The 21,042-nt window shown below is 43.6% G+C and overlaps 1 protein-coding gene across 3 annotated transcripts in view; it reads right to left on the bottom strand.

Annotated features, from left to right (window-relative positions):
- TOM1L2 (target of myb1 like 2 membrane trafficking protein) overlaps window positions 1-20,780 on the bottom strand; it is a 57,508-nt gene extending 36,728 nt beyond the window's left edge. For all 3 annotated transcript variants that reach the window (XM_069030398.1, XM_069030399.1, XM_069030400.1), the window contains exons 1-3: window positions 20,700-20,780; window positions 1,626-1,710; window positions 606-684 (exon numbers count right to left, since the gene is read on the bottom strand). In XM_069030398.1, coding sequence (XP_068886499.1) covers window positions 606-684; window positions 1,626-1,710; window positions 20,700-20,751 — 216 coding nt within the window. In that variant the 5' untranslated portion in view covers window positions 20,752-20,780. The remainder of the gene's footprint in view (window positions 1-605; window positions 685-1,625; window positions 1,711-20,699) is intronic.
- Window positions 20,781-21,042: the final 262 nt, after the last annotated feature.

The raw sequence follows: 21,042 nt of genomic DNA, 5'->3' as shown, positions 1-21,042 counted from the left end.
CCCCACTCAGGAGGACTGCACTACCCAGGAAACCTCCAGCTAAAGCCATCAGCAGGAAAGGTCACTGCTAAATTATCCCACACCTTAGCAGTGCTGCCTAAATGCACAGAATATAATTTACACTTTATTGAGTGAAATTAGATCAGCATAAATTAATGTATTGTCTCTTAGAGAGATTCATTCACAAGGGAAATTGTGCATCAGCTACTTATGAAGCTGAAAATATAGCAAGTTCATCATCCTCACTTGCAGATATGCCCACAGCTGTTGCCTTGGAGTGGAGGAATGGTTGGACAAAGGGAAATGAGAGTAGAAAGGAAAACCTCAAAGAGTAGCAGACCCATTTGAGCTACTTTAACTTTCCTCAGTCAGTACTTGGGATGAATAAGAGCCACGAAAAGAAGCAGAAATCAATTGAGTCAAAAAACCGCTATGCAAAGCTTCCAGCAGCTCTCCCCAAGGAAGTGAGGAGGCAATTGGAGAGAAGAAAAGGGCAGAGCAGTGGCTGTTAAAGGAAATAGTGTGTACATTCAAGAGAGTGCCAGGAAGAGGAAAATGACAAAAGGGTTCTGCCCTTTGAGGCATTCCAGCCTGCCCCCACTCACCGTCAGCGCCAGCATGACCTCTCTGTAATTTTTGTTTCCATTCAGCCTCTTCTTCAGCGCTCGAATGGCATCCTTGGGCCTGAAGGAGAAACACACCATTTTAACAGACAGCTCAGACAGGCTTTTCAGATCCCATAAACTGTGGGAAAATGAATCCTTTGCCATTTCCAGCTGGACATAAGCATGTGGGTTAACTTCAGATTACTTGACTACAACCAAAACAGGGTCAAGGAGAATTACGTGAGGAGACAAGGTATTACAGAAGTCAGGACTGGAGGAATGCCCCAAGTCTCCAAAAATCCAGGCTGTTGATTAGGTACAGAAGACTGAGAGCCACTCTGAAAAGCCCAGGGAATAAGAGCAGTGATCAGTTCTCCTGCAGACTGCAAGCAGCAAAGCTTTCTGGTGCTGAAGGAGGTGTGTCAGAAAAGCTGTCTATGCAAATAGCTGAAATTAAAGGCATTGCATACACCTACTGAAAAACAAACTTGGTACCCTCTCCAAGAAGGAGTTTTTCATGCCAGCCCTCCCAAGCAGAGACTGACCAGAGAAAGTATCACAGAATCATTTGGGATGGAAAAGCCCTCTTAGATCATTGAGTCCATCCATTAACTCAGCACTAAGCCCACCACTATACTATGCCCCAAAATGCCACGCCCACATGTTTTCTGAATGCTTCCAGGAATGGTGGTTCCACCACTTTCCTGGACAGCCTGACCCAATGCCTGACCACTCTTTCAGTGAAGAATTTTTTCCTAGTATGTCATCTAAATAAGCTACTCTCCTGGCACAACCTGAGGCTATTTCCTCTTGTCCTGAATCCTACAGGTACTGCATCATATAGAATTTTCTGAGAGCAGGAGAGGTCTAAGGAGCAGGAAAACCAAGCAACTGATCTGAAAACTGCATTTAAACCATGAGCATCTGCCCCCAGCCTCACTGCACCTCCTCACATGCTGAGTACAGCTGGAGGAAGACTGTGTTCAGGGACCTTTCCAAGTCTGCTGAAATAGCACATACCCTTCTTCTGTCTCGTTGATAATGTCACAGATCTCCATGTTAAGTGTCCAGTCTTCACTCTGCAAAGAGCCATCTGTGGCCTTTTCTGTAAAGTAAAGAAAAATAAATCTTTTCACATCTTCCTGATTAGGTCTATGCCTCAATCCATCTTCAGTTACTCTGAGCTGAAACTATTCAGTAAAAGACAGGAAAAAAAATCCCTGCTGACAGTAAACAATGTCAATCCTTCCATCCTGGTTTTAGGGATCAGCATAGAGGTTTCCAGACAGAATCAATTATCCCTCCAGCCCACATAGATGGGCTGTTCTTCAAAGACTCCTGAATTCCTGGGAGAGTAGGAAAATGTCAGCTAATTCCAATTTAAACTCTTCAGATGCTGCAATGCTGGCAAGTTATGAGCTAGGAAAATATCCCCCCAAACCAACATGACCTCCTCCCTGTTTTAGCAGATAATACTTCCACATGAACTGAGGGAGGAAAAATAGCAACCTGGAAACAGAATTCAAGGAATTCCAGCATGAAAAGACCCACCAGCACGTGAAAACATTTAGCACATAACAGTGCAGGTCATGATATCATGACATCTGTCCCATGCTATGTCCCTCTCCACAATGGGGCTCCGTACACACCTCCCAAGCTCTGCCTTCCTCCTGACTCCTGAATCTTCCCTCACTATTTGTGTGGCAGGTTAAGTCACTCAGGCATCACTCAAATCCCAGGGAAAGATGACCTACAGCACTGTGACAGTGGCAGATGCCAACTGTTGGCAGTTTAATTTATAGACATCTGCAAGAGTAGCATAACCATAACTTGTAGTAATCAGTTGACAAGAACTATTTCCTCCTTGGGATTTCCTCCTAAATCAATATAGTTCTGTCTAGCAGTGCCTGGAACATCCCCGGAAATTTTCACACTCCTCACTTGCAGCATTCAAATCCTATCTGCTACCCACAGTCAGGAATGATGTCAAGTTGAATGTAAAGCCTGTCACTAGAAAGACCTGAAAAAGGGACTTTGGAGCTGAGCATGACCTTCTCTAAATCAGTCTGGGTTTTTCTACAGAGCCCTGGCATCCAGTGTTGGAAGGCAAAGAGGGTAAGCAAACCCACTTTTAAACACTTCAAAGCAGAAACAAAACCATGGGTACCATCTTCTCCAACTATCCTTCTCTCTTTTCATCTGACCCCAATCTGTACCCCAGAACAAGGCAGATTTTGTTTGGAAAGTCCAGGCTCCAAGGACTTCACGCATCTCTTTTTGTTTACCAACACCATTTTTTCCTATTAATATTTTCATCACTGTGACTGAGGATACAGATGCCCACAGGCCATAATTACGGGACATTATTTGGAGAAAGACAGTGCCTGGGTAATTCACGTTTCAGTGACTTATCTACACCAAAATTGTGGTTAAAGCAGCTCCACCAAGGACAGCAATTACAGGAGTTTGAGACAAACCAGACAGCTATGCAAAACTCCAGAAGAGTGAGCTGAACAGAAGAGAGAGAACACCATGGAAAAGGAGATTATGGAACAGGAAAACATTTGTTACAAACCTTGCTTCCCATTCTGAGAAGCAGCACTGCAGGGCACACACTGGGGAGGGAATGGAGGCTGAAAATCTCCCAGCTGGATCTTTTTCAGCCATCACCACCTCATGGTAAAGTTCACTTTGGTCAATGAAAATTCTTTCTGTTTGAGAGATGCACAGCTTCCATAATGTCCAATAAATACTGGACAGGTTACTGAGTATTTTTAATTTACTGCATTGACAGTGCAGGCAGAGCTGTTTAATGTTTTCTAGGATACAGGAGTTTATCTTCGTGCAAAGCTACTTGTAAGAATCACTTTTATTAGTTGCTTTTTGTTCTTACACTGTACATAAGGTTTTATTGCTATAGAATGCGCTCTGCCTTCACCTCCATATAGTTCTTATCGCTTAGAAAAACATTTTATTTAACATTCAGAGATACAAAAAAAAAAATCACTACATCTGATCTGCTAGAGAAGGTGATCCCCAGAGCTGCAAAGGATTTACAAGTCAAATGCTCCAAAATAAGAGATTATGCCTTAAATAGAGAGTATTCCTGAAGCTGGGCACATGATTTGTTTCCTTAATCTTAAACTATATTAACAAATTTGTGTGTCCTTGACAGCATTTGGCATCAGGCAGCAACTTAGCAATGTTCAGACTCTCTGGTCTGCTATAATCACTTTTTATATATTATTTTGGAAAATGCTGATCCTGCACAAAATTGTGCTGGCAGCCAGTTCACTCACTGGTCTTGTAAAACGCAGAGAGTTAAGGTTTATTTTGACAAAATGTGGATATGGCAGCACTCTGCAGGTAAAAACTGTGATATTTTGGAGATGGCAGAGCAAAGAGATGCTGCTGCAGCACTGTACAGAGGTTAGCAATGGAATGCTCATCTTTGGTCCCCAATAACCTTGGTTGTATTCCCTTTCTGAGATACTTTAGGGAAAAAGAAATCCCCTTTCTCCCAAAAAACTTGGTTACTACCTTTTTATTTCTGCATTTCTGCATACACAGCTGAGACTGTGTGGGTTTAAGACATAACAGTTGTCTTCTTGAGAATTAGTTCTTTTCCCCTTGGGTAATTTTTAATTCGAGTAAGAGTCAGAAGTTAATTTTAGTCTCTTCTTCAGCAACAGAGAGCACACGAGCACTTGTCATCTGGAGTTGTGTGTCCTTTGTAGGGTGTGTGACCCAGATTTGCTGCTGCAGTGCTCTCTCAGATGTACAAAGGAGTTCACTGGCTGCAGAGAAGGTTTGGGTGGGATTTGTCTGGAGAGCAGTATTGCGCTGCGACGAACTGAAAGCCTGCAGAGCTCTTCTAGAACCAAAACACAGCAGGTTGTAGTTCTGGATTTCTAGTGAAACAGCTCTGCCTGCACTCAGCTGTAAGAGGATCCCTACCCAACACAGCCAAAGTGCAGTAAATTAAAAATACTCAATAACCTGTCCAGTATTTCATGGACATTTTGGAAGGCCCCTCCTCAAATAGCACCCAGATACAACTGACAAGATTAAACAGATTTTGGAAACTATCACAGAACAGCAAAGGAACGGCATGCAAGTCATGCAAATCCCCTTTGAAAGGAGTAGTCAGTTCCTCGACCTCTTTCACACTCATTAAAAGGCATTGAAATGGCACCAGTTCGTTCACAGAAGGACTCTGGAATGTGACCAAAGGATTCCAGGGTGCAGTAAGAAATGTTAAGAGGAAGGTGACAAGGAGGAGTTCCTCCTGAACTGAAGAGTTTGTGGTATAGTTTGATTGCATAACTGCCAGAAGGGCTGGCAGCTCCCAGCCTGGTGCCAAGGGCTCCTTGCACAGCTCCTGATTTGGGAGCAGTTCCGAGCACTGGGATAATGCCGGGTTTGTGTCTCACACAGTGACACGACACCACCAGTGAGATTATCAGAAAGTCTCTCTGAAACAAGATGCTATTGGTTCCCACCACGTGTCCCAAATTAAAGCATAAATGTTCTGGTGGGAAGAAAGACAATCTGGCACTCCATGCCTGACACGCAGCAGACCTTGGGCATGGCATATGCACACACAGCATCAGCTTATCTGTAGTCTGTGAGGAAAAGGAGAAAAAATTGTGCTATTTTTTTAAATTCACACCTTTCCTCTGAGATCCAACTCCTGTGGCCACATTTCCATGCTCTGCCAAATGGCAATATCAGCATTTCCCTGCTCACACTGAAGTCCTGTATAATTTACAGCACTCAGAGGGTTCAGCAGTGTAAAGTTCCCAGTATAGTCTCAGTGCACACACCCCCAGCCAAGCCTCTGCCCAAACAACCTGCTCTGACTGGAGATGTCACCACAAGGAAATCAGGTCAGAAATTCCCATACAGTCGCCACGTAACAAACAGGTTGTGCAGGGCAGGGCAGGAATTATCTTCTGAATGCAGGAAGAAAACAGAGGAACTTTTACCACCCATCCTGAAACCAGCTAAAAAGGGATCTCACAGAGAAAAACCAATAGTGCTTCTCCTCAAGAAGCTCCTCTCTGCCCTGTTCAATCCATACTACTGCTCCATGTGCATGTTTGTACAGCTGAGACTGGAATTCTGACTGCTAGAAGCACTGAGAGCAGCTACTCCAGCTGAATGATGACAGGACCAGGGTAAAAATCTCTCCAAAAGTCCATCTGTAAGTACCAATAAGTCTTTATGGTGCTGCAGAACGGTCTTGAGAGAAAAGGCAAAAGGGAAAGTTAAATGTGGCACTTGCTAGAAATAACATTAAATGAAAACAGCACAACTGCTGTTTTCTGTAGGAATATCAGAATCTCATGAATGAACAGATCTTTGTTTTCAGAGAACTCACAGTTTTCTCTCTTGGGTCTTCTACAGATGTTGCTTCAGAGACTCTCAATTCATACATTTGGGACAAATTACTAACACAAAATCACCTTCTATTTATGCAAGAAACATGCACACCAGTGCATCGCGTTACAGAGATCCAAAACGAAGAAAGTTCCAAGTCCAAACTTCTCCCCTTCCCTCCAAGAGTGTTTGGTGTTCAAATAGCATAAAACATCTTGGGGTTTGCAGTTGTTTTTCTTTTTTCTTTTTTGCTTGGAAGTTCAGAAGATTGCAGATCTTAGATCTTTGTCTTGTCTCTTAACAGTCCACCTGCCTACCAGCTGTGCTCCACCACTGAAATTAGTGAATCAAACAGTCAGATATGTTATATTTCACTCTACATAACAGGGATCAGAAGAAGCCACAATATCAGCAGGTTTTTGCTTCCACCCTGCTGGTCCCTCTCCCTTCGGTGCAGTATTGCCCTCTCAGAAGTGAGGGGAGTCAGCTGAGGGCAAAAGCAAAATGCTTTTATAGACTGGTCTTTCAGGAAAAAAAGCAAGAGTTTTGCAAGACGATGCAAACCAGACAAGATTGCTCAAATGAACGAGACAATGACATCTCTGAGCTGTAGCCTGTAGAACTGTTTTACACTTTAAAGCATCATTACATTTTGTGACTGCAGTTGTCTCTCTTGGATTCAGTAACTCATCAGCGATCTGCACAGCACCATCAATAAGATCTGGGGAAAGACCATACAGAGGCTATGGAAACATATATCAGCTGTCCAAGCAAAATCAAGGTAAGACCAAAGACCCTCAGCACTCACAAAGCTGCTGAGTTCAAGGCATCTCACTTGGAAGACAGAGACACTCAAATAACACACTTGGATACTCCTGGACCCAACAGTCTATTCTTGTTTCTCTATATTTGCTTTTAGAAAGACAGTCACGGCCACTTAGACATTATGGTAACCAACAGGAGGATTGTTCCTTTTTATCAAAACGCTCCTATTAAAATATAAATGTGACTCATTCAAAATTCAAGATCAAAACTCAGCTCTGGAGTGACTTACTCATAAAACCCTGCCAGCTTCTTTGTTAGAGCGCACAGCTCCAAGAGCATTTTTCAATTAGCCACCTCACTGCTCCAAGTCCTTTTTCTACATTCCTTATTTCACACTGCTCTGAAAATGCTGAGCTTCACACTTCCAAGGAAAAAGCCAGTCAGCTAGAACAAACGGGCTCAATCTGAACAGCAAAGCACTACAGAAAACGTGATTTGGGTTGGACTGCTGCAGCACTGGCCATCCACTCGTCATGACTACTGTGATTTTTCACTTGGTTTTTAGCTATGCTCACATTGAAGCTCTTTGGGATCGTTCATTGTTTTGCCAAAGTTTCTGGTGCTGAATAAATGAATAGTTGGTAATAGCTGCAGAGTCTATGTTAAAATAAAATAATGACAGACCGTGGATATGCACATGTGCAATCCTAGTGAGTATTTAGCTCGAGTGCTGTTGGAAGGCACAGCAGTAAACTGGGAACTGTCATTTTCTCCAATTAACTTTCAGGTTTTCTTCTTTTTGAAGGTGCCACCCAAATGCCAAACTTCCTCCAACCTGCTTTCCAGATCACACATACCTGCAATCATGAATATATAGTACGTAATTACTGTGCCTTTTTAAGGACCTCATGGTAGTCATGCTACAACATTCTCGTGACTTAGACAGGCTGCAGAAAAAACATCACCCACCATCTCCCACAAATTCAGCCTCTCAGGAGAAGGAAACTCCAGGTGATTAACCGAGCATAGCTGCACTGCAGTTTCAGAAACAGAGCAAGGTGAATGGATTAATACATATTAAACAAGTATTAACAGCTGTACAACAAAGAAGAGTTTTCTTTCATACTGAGATCACAGCTTCACCTGAACAAAAAGAAAACCAAAACAGAAAGTCTTATAATAATATCAGAGCAGGCAAGGGAGCATATCAGCATGGCTCGCCTAGTTATCACAGCTCAAAGGTCTTGATACATTTGCAGGGTGTAAAACCAGCCAGACCTTCCCGTCTGCTATTGTATTGCACAAAAAAGGCCTGGCAGGACAACCTGGTCTAGGCAGCTTCTGTACTCAGATGTCTTTCATCTTAGGCATAAATGGTGGTTTAGTCACAGTCCTTAAAAGCATTTGGAAGCTGGATCCCAAGCAGAACGGTGTGTTTCTATACAATAAAGACTTTTGTTATGAATCTTCTCCCTGAAGTTCCCCCATCAGCAGAAATTGTTGCTGCTGACAGCAAACTCCACTGAATGACATGTGTATGTAAGTTGCTCTCTTCCAAAACAGATGGCAGAGAGACACTACTGCTTCTTTAAAACACAGTGAAACCCATCTGACTTCTCCATTCTACACAGCTTTAGAAACAAAGCACAGAAAAACACCTTCCTCCCATGCCTTGACACTCATTAGAGCTCACATGTTGACCCATGTACTGTAAATAGCTGTCCTTCAGAGCGAGGTCATACACAAGCAGCTCCCAGCTCATCAAGCCATTTGCATGATTCAGAGGCACTTTTCCCCAAAATTCAGCCTGCACTGCACGTTTCCTCATCTCTTTTAGCAGTGACCTTGGCTAGATTCCCACCTCGCTGCCAACCCACGATATTCAGATGATGGTGGTACTTTACGATTGACAAACAGGGTCCTGCTCACGTCAGGAATCGATACACCAAAGCCTTCAATCAGAAATGTCAAAGCAGTTTTAAAATCTATGCCCTGTATTAATGGATTTTAATGGATTTGAATGGAGATGTTTGATTTACTGTAAGGGAGCAACAAATCAATGATCCTTTATGACATGTCACATCTCGTGACAGTGTCCCCTCGTCCTGTTGTGTCGGGGGGATGATGACTTGCCACTTTACAGACATCTGTGATCTATTAGGCAACACTTCCAGTAGTTTAATATCATCCCACTCTGAGTGTCCATCTTTCTTCTCTGGATGAGAGGCATGAAAGCATAAATTAAAACCTCCTGGGTGATGAAATGGTCTCCTTCAGATTTGCCTTTTCTAAATTTAACTGCAACTGCTGCGACGTGTCCATATGATTCTGTGTGGGAGAATTTATCAGCACAGCATTGTTTAAACAGGTCAGTGCATCAGGCTGGTTATCCAAATCTCCTCCTCCTTTGAACACTGTCCAGCAGCCAGTGTTTTATAACAAAAAACATTGACATTTAGTCATTTCCATAGCCAGAACTTAGATTGTAGCCACTTGCTACAATCTTGTTTTAGTTTCTCCATGGAATTTGGATGATTGGAGGGGCTACCTCATTCCTTTACTTGGGCTACCAGTTCCTTAACTGAGAATCTCAGGTATTAAAGCACTGACATGCTGGATGAGTAACATCTGTTAATTAACACTAGAAATACCAAATTTCCTAACAGCTGAGTCTTTGGCTCTCCCCCACCAAAAAAAAAAAAAAAAAAAACAAAACCAAACCAAAAAACTAGAAAAGAAGCTGAAAAAAATATCATTTCCCAAACACTCATTAGTAGCTGAGAACTACTCACACATACAACCCCAATAATCCAAAAACAACAATTGCATTAACTTTTCCAAATGCCAAAAAAATCAACTGCTAAAAAAAGAGCAGACTCCAATATTTTATCAGCCTTAACTTATGAATCTGAGAGAAGGGGGCAGCTGAAAGTAGGGAAAGCAGGCAGAGGTATCACAATTCCATATCCCAGCAGCACAACATGCTATAATCACATCAAGAGCACAGAGGTGTCCTGATCTGTGACTATCTGCCCCATTCAGGACTTCAACAGCATCCAGTAATTACAGGTGAGCCCAAAAAATAAAGACTTTATGAAAAGTTATGGATGATCAGTGTGTCAGTGAGCTATATTTGAAATCTATCAGCTCTTGATGGCCAATTTTGTACTACATGAGTAAAGCAAGTTCTAATAACTCACTTGGGACTTCACTCCAGTACTTACAAGCTACGTGCTTTTCATATTCATAAAATAAAACTAATTGCCTTTCATGGATGAAATGTTCTAAGAATTTTTAATCCACGTCAGCTGCAAACTCTAAAAATCCATCCCCATATATTTCAAACTCCCCCTCCCACCTGCTCACTTGTAACATGTTTGCTGCAAACAAACTATGAGGCAGAGAGAATCATCATGCTCCTACATCAGTATTATTTGTATTATTTTTTACAGGTTACTCCTAAAATCAGTTGCCCACATTCTCACATGCTTAAAATAAACTGAAAATACTATTTAGTGAGGGGAAAAAATAGGCAAAATCTCCAATTCCTACAAGGAGGCAGTTACAAGAACAAGTTTACTCCTTTGCTGCAGCGTGCTGTACAAGATTTTTATGCAAGTGTCCATACATGATAATTAAAATGTGTTATGAATGAAATGACACAACTCTTGCAGTAACTTCCATGTGCATGTTCCCACCTCCAGCTCTCCTACATATCTACAACTACGAAGGTGAGAGCTGCATCCTCTGGAAAACCACAATTATCCCACATGTACAGTGAACTAGACAGAGGAATCTGCAGCTTTTGAGGGTTGATGGGCCGTGTTTTCTAGCGTGAAAGCTTCAGTTTGCATTTCAAATTTTCAGCCTTCCCTTGCACTGCTCTACAGGATGACAGCAGGCCTGTGCAAGAGGCAGCAAGCTCCAACCCTACCCCAAATCTCCAATATCTCCATGGCTTGAGGATCAGTGTCTGGAATACACTAAGTGTTTTCACCAAGGGAGGAGGGGAGAGTTGGCTCCTCTTCCACTTGGTGACAAGAATTACTTTTGCCAATGCTGTGGTCACTGAAGGGCCCCATTGCCAGCTGCCCATTCCAAGAAGCCAGGCTTGCTATGTCTGCAGAAGCTTAGTAGATAAACACTTCCAAGCAATCTCCTCAGGAAACCCGAGTGCAAATCAGGCAACAGCAATAACAAGATACATGTGTGCAATCCCATCTTGGGGGATGAGAAATGTGGATTTCTTGGTCTTTAGTAACCCTTCTAAAAATTCTGTTCCATTTTTACAGCCCTGTTTCTCATGTGCCATTGCTGTAGATAAGCCTGAAAAAGACTGATAAATAGAAAATGTAAATACCAGAAGTTTAGGTCAAGTATGCAAATGCCTGTTTCTGAGACTGTCATTTTAATTTTCCCTTAAGTCCCCATTCACCAACTTGTGTTATCTAGGCACATGACTTTGTAAATTCTTCAGGTCAGGAGCTGTCCCAATCCATTTCACGTTCCGCTGCAATTGCCTGTACTACATCATACCATTAGTGTGGCAAAATTAGTAAAAATGTAAATGTATCAGGGGATTGCAGCGTAATTTTGGAAAATACTGGTTTAACTGTCTTGGACAGTTAAAATTCTAACTAGAACACAGATTTTGAGCAAGGCTTACAAACAGTTTGGCTTATTTAACACGTGCAGCAGGGAAGCAAACCCCAGCAATGAAATAGGCTGCTCTGGTGCTGAGTATGGATGGGAGGGTAACTTTCCCAGTGTGAACACATGCAATCTTCTGGAATCTGCAGAGAACCAGCTCCTGCCTGGGAAAGCCATGAGGACCAGCAGCCTGCCCTGTTCACTGTGACCAGCCCAATGACAGAGCTTCACCAGCTCCGGCCAAGGTCAGCTTCTCCTGGGCATTCCCTCCTGTTTCCGGGTGAATCACGACTTTCTCCACTTCCTTTGGGTTTAATGTTCATGTACACTGTGCACGTCCTTCCTCTGAGCCCAGCAGCAGCTCCCTAAGCAACCAACAACTGCGTAATCCTGCTTTTAATGAAAGGGAGCCTTTAGAGGTGCAAAGGCTGAGCGAGGCTGCACCACTCCAGCTCCCTCCTGGTGATCACCGACAGCCAGGAGATGATTCTGCATCCAAACTGAGCTTTGCTTTAAGCAATGCTACACGTGAAATACCTCATTACCCACATCAAGACTCCAGGCAATACCCATTAAGCAACCTGGTAGGAAAAGGGGTTTTTCTACTCACTGGCTATGCCAAGTCATTGGCATGGATAGGGATTTAAAAGGCAGTTTTAATTATAGTAGGTAAAACCCACAGATGATCAAGCTGCAGTGTCAGAAAACCATCAGAACTGAACACTGACCCATTTGGGTTGTTTGCTGAACTTTAATCACTTTCCAAGTCTGACAGCTGCTCAAACTTAATTGCTCATTACACTTGTAAATAAAAACTGATCTCACTCTCTGATTAGCCAACCATCTTATAGTTGCCATAACAACTTCTTGTCTAATAAGTGATTTCAGATTTACCATTATTTGTACTAGCAGAAAATTTCACAAAGGTCTGAGTTCGCTCTTTTCAGCAAAATACCCTTCTAATTAAAACCACTGAAAATCAGTAGAGAAAGGGCAGCTCAAAGATAATGAAAAAAACCAAGCTATTTACTACAACAGCTTAAATGTGAGCTCAGGGTAACACAAACCCAAATACATGCTGCATCCAGCCCAACCTCTACATTCCACTATCAATCATCTTATCATGCCTATATCCCATAACACCTGCTCAGGAAAATACCAGACAGCATTCAGGAAATAACTCAGGTCACAGTGTGGAGGCGGATTTCAAGACTCACTCCAGATGAAATATTCCAATAAAATTTGTGTATTTTCTCTCCTAATCCTTAAATTAGGAACCAATTAACTGGTGAAATTCCTTAACACTCTGTTAACTGATCAGAGAGCTTTTTGGTGACAACTGAGGAGTTAAGATCCTCAACAATTTATATAAAAGAGGGAAAAGTGTTGAGCCAAACAGATGTCCATTGCTTCACCTGCAATCAAGGAGGTTTTTGAGGAAAAGCTACAACACAGTATCTAATCTCTGGATCACTTCAGTCAAAACCTTACTTCAGGCAGGACTTTTTGGACAAAACTACTAATTTAAGCCTTGCTGTTGTCTAAAAAAATTATCTGTATTTCAGTAAGTATTTGGTCACCAAAGCTTAAGTAAAATGCCTCTATTAAATATACAGATGTATTTATTAGTCTCAGAAGACTAAGCTATGAAATAGCCCTCACCTGTAGGCCCAGAATATCATAAAAACTTTCCAAAATGTGCTGACAAAGCTGCTGAAGCTTGCTATTTATTTAATATGCTCAAGGTAGTTTTTTGTGTTTATAGGCAAGGAAAGACACCTCCTTCCTTCCAAAAGGAAAATAAATGCAGAAAGCTGTAATTGAGACAAAACAAAAGGGTTTTTTTATTAAAAAAAAAAAAGTCAGGAAATACCAGATTTTTAAAAGAGACTTTCTGCATTTACTAAGCTAGGCAAAAACCCAGGACTTTTTTGTTATTTGGGTCAAATGCAAAACCAGTCATATTTCTTGCAATAAATATATCCCATGGAAATAAAGAGGATGCAACATGTTCAAGTTAACCTCTTCAACATTCCTGACCACATTTGGGATGCAACAAAGTCTTTCCCGCCTTAAGAACAAGAAATCAATGCTCTGAAAAATTCTTGGATTAAAACACAGTTTACAACACAAATCTGTGCCTTCACTTTGTGTATGTTTTCTTTGATTTGAATTTGAACAAAGAATTTCTTCCCAAGCTAATTTAACCTAGAAGGTTTCTGAGGACCAACTGGGGAACAAACTGCCTTACTCTCAAAGAATAAGCAGGCTACAAGATAACCAACTTATTCAACAGGTTTCTTCTGAGTATCTCCTCATTTTTGAGTCTCCTGAAGCTCTCTGCGACTACACTGAGCTGCCAAATGCTGTGAACCAAGAGATACAGGAGCATGGGTAAAGAGTCCATACACAGCCATGCCAGGAATTGCTCAAACACAGACAGGGCATGGATTTTTTTCATCGTTCATCTTTGATTTTGAAATGAGTTACTACATTGTGGAGCCCACCTCACAATTCTGTCAGGTAGAGAACAATCATGGAGTGTATATTTAAATTTAGAGACAGTGCTGCCAATAATAGACTGGCTGGATTTATTTGCATCTCCCCTTCTTGAGCAATGGGAAATATTACCTAGAGATGGAAGATCTGACTCCCTGGGTTGTATAAAAACATGTTCACCTGTAGCAAAGGAGCTGCTCCTAAAGGAAGAGAGACCCAGCTCTAGCAAAGCTTCTAGACCAGTATCTTATGTGCTGAAGAACCATCAGTTTAAAAAGAGCCTTTTGCCACTGACAGAAACTGAAATGATCGGGCAGACCATCAGCAGAATAACTACACAAATACAGAAGATAAGACTTATCTATTCTTGGTAGGATTTTTATGCCCAGCAACAAGTTTTTTTTTTACATAGAAAACTAGGAATTCCCCAGGCAGATGCAAATGAGAAAGAGGAAAACAAGCTCTGGATGATCTGTGCAGACTCATCGCTGCATTTCCCAGGCTGAGCTTTAGGGGCCCTTCCTCACGTCTCAGGGCTCCCACAATGCCCTTTCTCCCTGTGTTCTCTAAACATTTATGCTCTTATCATCTATACATTGTACAGATTTTAAACCCAAACACAAAGGATGAAATTACTTTTAGTCAAGTAGGAAACACCAGATGAGGAAGGAGGTTGCTAGGCCAGCCTCAAAGAGCTCCAGTCCTGCAGGTACCAGGCAGCACCTTCCCCAGGAGGGATCATCTCACCAAAACTTCTGCAAGAGCTGTTGCTGTCCCTCCACTGACTACTGTCACTGAGAATACCACAAATGCCTTCATCACCTCCAAAAATTGTTCATTAAAAACTCAGTGCAGTTTATGAATTCATAGGAAAGTCTGCCTACCTTAAAACTGTTCCTCACTAAGGAAAACACACAGTACTTTTTGGGGGGAAAATTGTTTTGAATGAAATATTAAAACTGTTGGAAGGGTTTGTGAGGGATTTCCTGGGGCTTTTAGGCAAGCATATTTTAAACATGCAGTTTAAAAAAATCTGCTGAGTTCATGAACAGAGCAGTAACAAACTGGGAACAAGCTGTCCTCACTCTTATATACAGATAGCTATTAGAAGCATATGGAATATACATTTAAGCGTACCATGCTGAAAGAGATGAAACAGCATTACCCAAAAATACATGTTATAATACCTTCACAAACTACAATCTGCTTTTGTGCCTATAAAATAAATCCAGTCTTAGAAACCCAGTATTAAATAGTATTATACTAATTACCCAGCTTCACACATGTAGGTAGTTTCTCCAAGTTGCCAGATTCATGACTCAGTATTTATTTGCTCTTCTAAAAGCAAAGATATCCATTTTCATATTTCATGGAGATTTTCCTTACAACATAATCCATTGTCATGAAGAGAAAGCAGATCCAAATAATCTTATAAAACTAAAAGCACTTTATCAGGCTCGTTTTGCATGACAAGCACAATTCTGAATGAGCAGTGGGGGGCTGGATTTCTAACTGACCAGCTACAGGAGTACCTAGAAAGTACTTCAGCTCTGAGGCGAGAACTTCTTGTGCCCTTTTCACTGCAGGCAAAGGCAAAATTCATCTTTCTGATAAGCAAGAAAAGTTACTGCCACCTTGTACTGACAAAAACTTCCCTTAGACTGGGGACAACACTTCCGTGGTTATGGGTAAATGCAAAGGATGTTTTATTTTATTATAAGGCAATGAATGAAGAGAGAGAGGATTCAGAGCCCAACAGCACATTGCAAAAATGATATTTTACGGGGACCACATCCTAAGAGTATGGTGTGCACTTTAAACACTGATTTCTAGCATTGGGGAAAGGCTTGTCTTTAAAAAAAAATGTTTCACATACAGCACAGCAAAGTAGTAAGTTTACTTTGAAGGGAACTTAGGGAAGTCGTGGACAAGAGAGCCTGGATTAATGCCTCCCGCAGGACTACCACGGGCTGCTGGCTCTAATGCATTTCTCTGTTCCTGCATGCAGCTATCAACTCATTTATTTAGGAACCATTTTTATTCTAAGACTCATAAAAATCTTAGAGATATAAGAAACCTGAAGAAAGGGCTCAAGTGCTTCTCACGGAAGGGAAAATAAAAAGGTGTTTTAAACCCCCTTAGCTGAAGCATTTTCCCATTAAAAAGAAAAAAAAAGGGGGGGGGGGGGGGAAGGGGGGAACAAAACAGCAGCTCTGAAAACAGACTGTATCCACTATACATATTATCAATTTAACAGCCTTGAATGGAAACTGCAAGTGCTTTGATACAAATCAATTGAAAAGCTGTCTGCCACACTGTTGCTTCTATAAAGTGCCTCTGTATCTTTTGCTGAAACCTTGTTTTTGTAGCCTCCTTACACAATACTCTGTATTAAATCACCACACCGCTCCTCCTCCAAAAACAGACTCCAAGGCAAGCGCCCAGACCGGCACCATGCATTGAAACTTCCCTTCAGCAACAGGGACCAGGGGTGTAAACCAGTAGCACCTGATCCCCACTCCCAGCCACACAGGACAATGTCATTTCTACTGTATTGTTAAAAATTAACTTTCAAGTCTCACTGCACTGAAATCAGGCGCTGAACTTCTCTCCCAGAGGTCTTTGGCTCTGGGTCAGGCAGATTTGGGGCTGCAGTGAGAAGAGCTGAGTTCAGCAGCACACAGAGCCCTGACCAGAGCCTGACCAAAACTGACCTTGATGCCCCTGTCCACCACCCCGTGAGGAGCCCATTTCACACCTCACTGCCCCAGGTCAGCCCTCTGCACCTGCATGAGGCGGGCAGCAGCAAGGCTTGGTTTGGATTCAAAGAAATAAGCATTTTCCTGAAGCCTTTGCAAAGTCTCCAGAGTAAAACAAAAAAACTAAACCAGGCTTTCTCGTGTCCTCACGTGTAAGCCATATGGCCACTATCAAATAAGCAGAATGGCCAAAAAAGAGTCACCAGCACTCCACATTCTGGTAATTCAATCAGCTTTAATCATCGAAGATGTTTTCGCTAACCTGCAGCAAGGGTATTTGTTCTAATAACCTTGAATAGAGTGGTGACACTTTAAAGATGGCTCCATTGAACAAAGAAAGATAAAAATGCAATTTATGGCAGGGTGGTGAATCTCAAGGCAAATTCCCACTACTGTAAATTGCAGCTTTTTCTCCAGGCCGATCTCTCTCCACACAGCAAGCACTCTGTCAGCGCTGCTTTACCACACATCTTCCTGTTCTTCTGCTCCTCACTGGTTGGGATATTCTTCAAGATAGTATTTACAATAGTGATTGGAAAAAATAAACAGTTCAGTCATAAGAACTGGGCCAGCAACCAATGCCACAAAGGGTCTTGTCAACCTCGATGTACTTGGCAGCCGACAAAACCCACGGCACCCAATTCCACCCTCTAGACTCTCACCAGCTGTCACAAAGACCTTCTGAAAAACACCTCACAAAACCTTTGGGAAGTATTGGATTCTGCTACAAAATCCTGGCTGAGATTTTTGGTTTATATGTAAAATGATGCTACAAGCTCCCTTCACAGCAACCTCCAGGTTAAAAGCAATATGGAATGAAAGTGGTTTAAGTTCAGGAATCTCTCAGGTACAGCTGCCTGCCTTCCACACAACAGCCCCACCAAAAACCACCTGCTCTTCTCAGGAGAGGACCTTGCTGGAGACACAAGGCCAGTTTAGTGTCCAGAGGGCAATTTAAGTACTATAGCCAAATTAGGTAAGGTTCGTAATTAGCAGCCATGGTGACTGCTTATATTGTTTCTGCTATGCCACCACTGGGAATTAAATACAGGGTACCATATAAGCCAGTTCAAAAATCAGGTAGGTTTCAGCCATGAGGAACCTGGCTGCCACTTCAACTGGCACTTTAGATGCAGGAGACTCTATCCATCTCCATTACAAATCCTCTGAGCTCATCCTAGCATTACTTTCCCACATTAAGCAAGAGTTAACATAAAAAGCCTGCCTAGCTTCAGACATTATCCAGATAAAAAGGAGAAAAGAGAAAATCCTTTGTATTACCTCTCTCAGCTCTCCCCAAACCTCTTCTGACATCTTTGTTCTTCCAGACCTGGCATTTATCTGCAGATATGTAGAGCCCTAATTAAATCTTCTCGTGAACCTCTGCTACTTCCTGGCAGAGAACACACATTCTTGGTGTGCTGATGGACCTACAGGATTTTCTGCACTTCTCCCTTATGGTGAGTGTTAGGCCTTGCTTGAAAACATCACAACTGTGTACAACACAATATGTTTAAACAGAAATACAAAATTATTCCATTTCTTTCAATGAATGAAGAGAAACATAAGTGAAAATTATATTCCACAAGCTCATTGGAAAAACAAACTGTGGAAGCACTGGGCAAATAGCAGTGTCTGAGAACAAGGCATGCTTTTGTTTTACTGCTGTCTCAGAAAGGGATAACTGGCAGTGATAGGAGAAGCAGAAAAATTTGTCTTCCAAAATAAAATCTTAAAATCTGCAGTTATCTCTTCCCCCTGAGAGTAAAAAAAAAAACATTCTGAAAGTGCAGCTGAATTTTGCATTAAGGGAAGCTGCACACCTAACCTTATCTGATGGAAGCAGCTCAGTGTTCAAAGCCTCAAAGCTGGCAGCGACTGCTCGTTCAGGGAGAGAAGGGATGTGAGAGCTGTGAAAACCTTTGCACTCTGGACTTAAAGAGGCAGAAGGCTAAAAAAGAAGACTTTACTGCTCCTCCTTCCCTGTCCCCCAGCAATCCTTCAGCTCCTTCAAACCACTGACTGACGCTGAAAGAAGGTGCCAATAAAGAGAGGAGAAATTGCTGCCTTCCCTTCCCAGGCTGACGGCAGAGGCCTGGCCCAGCAGCAGCTCTCCTGGCAGGGGCGCTCTGATGGCCAAACACAACAAAGCCAATTCACTCCAAAATCACCTTTCAGTTGAGCTGTTCTCATTATTCTCCCCCGATTCCCAGCACTTCTCTCCCTAAGCAGAAGAAATAAACACCCCAGATGGCTGAGGATAAACAGCAAGTTATACATATGCTCCATATAGCCTGACAAAGAGAGTCCAGCCATGCTCAAACCACAGCATGAAACTCACCCATGCAAGGGCCCTTTACCTCGACAAGGGGTGTCCCTGCACATGGGGATGAGGAAAGGACGATAAAAGAGGTTTGAGGCCATGAGCTGACACTCTGCAAAATTTTCTCCACTATAATTTTCAAAGACTTCCATCATTCCATAAGTCAACGTAGAGCAGCTACAGGCTAGACTACGCAGAGCTGTATGTTACAGAATCACAGAGCGGTTTGGGTTGGAAAGGACCTTAAAGATCATCTCATTCCACCCCCTGCCACGGACAGGGACACCTTCCACTATCCCAGGTTGCTCCAAGCCCCATCCAGCCTGGCCTGGAACATTCCCAGGGATGAGGCAGCCACAACTTCTCTGGCAACCTGTGCAAAGGCCTCACCACCTTCACAGGGAAGAATTTCTTCCCAATATTCCATCTACCCCTACTCCCTTGTCAGTTTGAAGCCATTCCCTCTTGTCCTGTCACTCCAGACCCTTGTAAATAGTCTCTCTTCATCTTTCCTGTAGGTTCCCTTCAGGTATTGGAAGGCCACAATTAGGTCACCCCAAGGCCTCTCTTTTCCAGGCTGAACAATCCCAGTTCTCCCAGCCTTCCCTCACAGCGGACATGCTCGATTGAGCATCACCTTGGCTTTGGGACTGCCCGCCCTCCTGCACTGCAGGAACCTGAGCCAGCCTGTTCCTTCCCACCACAATGTCAGAGATATTAAATTTCTTCAGGGCCCAAAAGAGGAAAGCAGGAGGCACTGAGAGCCCACCCAGCTGAGATGAAAACTCAGAGCTACCAAACTCTGCACAAGTGATGCCCAGGCTTTCTCCTTTCTCTTCTTTGCCCCAGCCATGGCAACCCAGAGCAAAACATGAGTAGCCATGAAAGAACATGCCTGTGGGAGGGAGTAGCCACAGCAGCCCAGGGAGGCCTTGACTGGCCACACAGTGAAAGCTTGCTCAGAATAGCCTGCTAATGGCACCAAAGCATTACCAAAACCACAATTCAGGCTCCAGGCTGAAAACCGAGTGCGTATTTGTATCTCTAAACCACATCACCCTCCTGCCTACTCAAAGGTACAGGGAGGTTTCAGTACTTTGGGAAAAGCTGGATCAATGACAGGGTGGTCTGGAAGAAGGCGCTCAATTTCAGGAAAAGGAGCTGGAGGATGCAGCAACTTTCCTGCATCCATCTCGATGTGGAGTCACTCTCTTCTCATGGACAACAGCCTGCCTAAAGCCCCCCCTGTTCCCCAGACCTCGCCTGCCCACTGATCCCTCTCCACGACCCCCACTAACTCCAGAGCCCCCACTGAGGCCCCCAGCACTCCCAAAACGCAAAAGCCTTCCAACACCTCCAAGCTCCCACCAACCCTGGAATCCCTGCTCCCCAGAGACCCTCCCAGACTCCCAGAGGCCCCCCACAGCCCCCAGAGCTGCCTCACCACCTCCAGATGCCCCATCAATCAATCAATCCCCACTGATCCCCATAACGCATAACCTCCACTAAGCCCCAGAGCCCCTTACCGAGCCCAAATTTCCCCCATGGGCTCTCACAGACTATCCACCCACCGCTCCCACAGCTCCTCAGAGACCCCCCACAGCCCCTTACCGACCCCCAGAGCCCCCCGCTGCGTCCAGCCCCGCCCGCTGGCCGAAGCCCCCGCTGTCTCCTCGGGCTCTCCTGGACCCCTCCGCGCTCCCCAGGCCGCCGTACCGAGGCTCTGCCCCACCGGGGTGCTGAACGGGTTCCCCAGCAGAAACTCCATCTTGGGATGACAACAAACAGCGGCCCGGTGCCCGCCCCTCCCGCACCGCGCCCTGACCGACAGCCCCACGCACCAACCACAGCGAGCTCTGACAGGCGTGTCCCGCCTTCCTACGCTCGATTGGACAGCTTCAGGACGCGCCGCAGAACCATTGGCTAAAGGGCGTGTCCATCACTGTCAAGAGTGGGGCCCGCCCCCGCGGTAGTCCCGCCCTTTCCCCGCCCTCCCTTTGATGGACAGCGGGGACACCGAGACGCCATTCTCCATTGGGCAATGGCCGAACCTATCTGT

Source organism: Aphelocoma coerulescens, chromosome 14 (assembly GCF_041296385.1).
Source record: "Aphelocoma coerulescens isolate FSJ_1873_10779 chromosome 14, UR_Acoe_1.0, whole genome shotgun sequence".
In the NCBI taxonomy this organism is placed as follows: domain Eukaryota; kingdom Metazoa; phylum Chordata; class Aves; order Passeriformes; family Corvidae; genus Aphelocoma; species Aphelocoma coerulescens.
The sequence above is the reverse complement of the archived record's forward strand: the minus strand, read 5'-3'. Positions and strand labels throughout refer to the sequence as shown.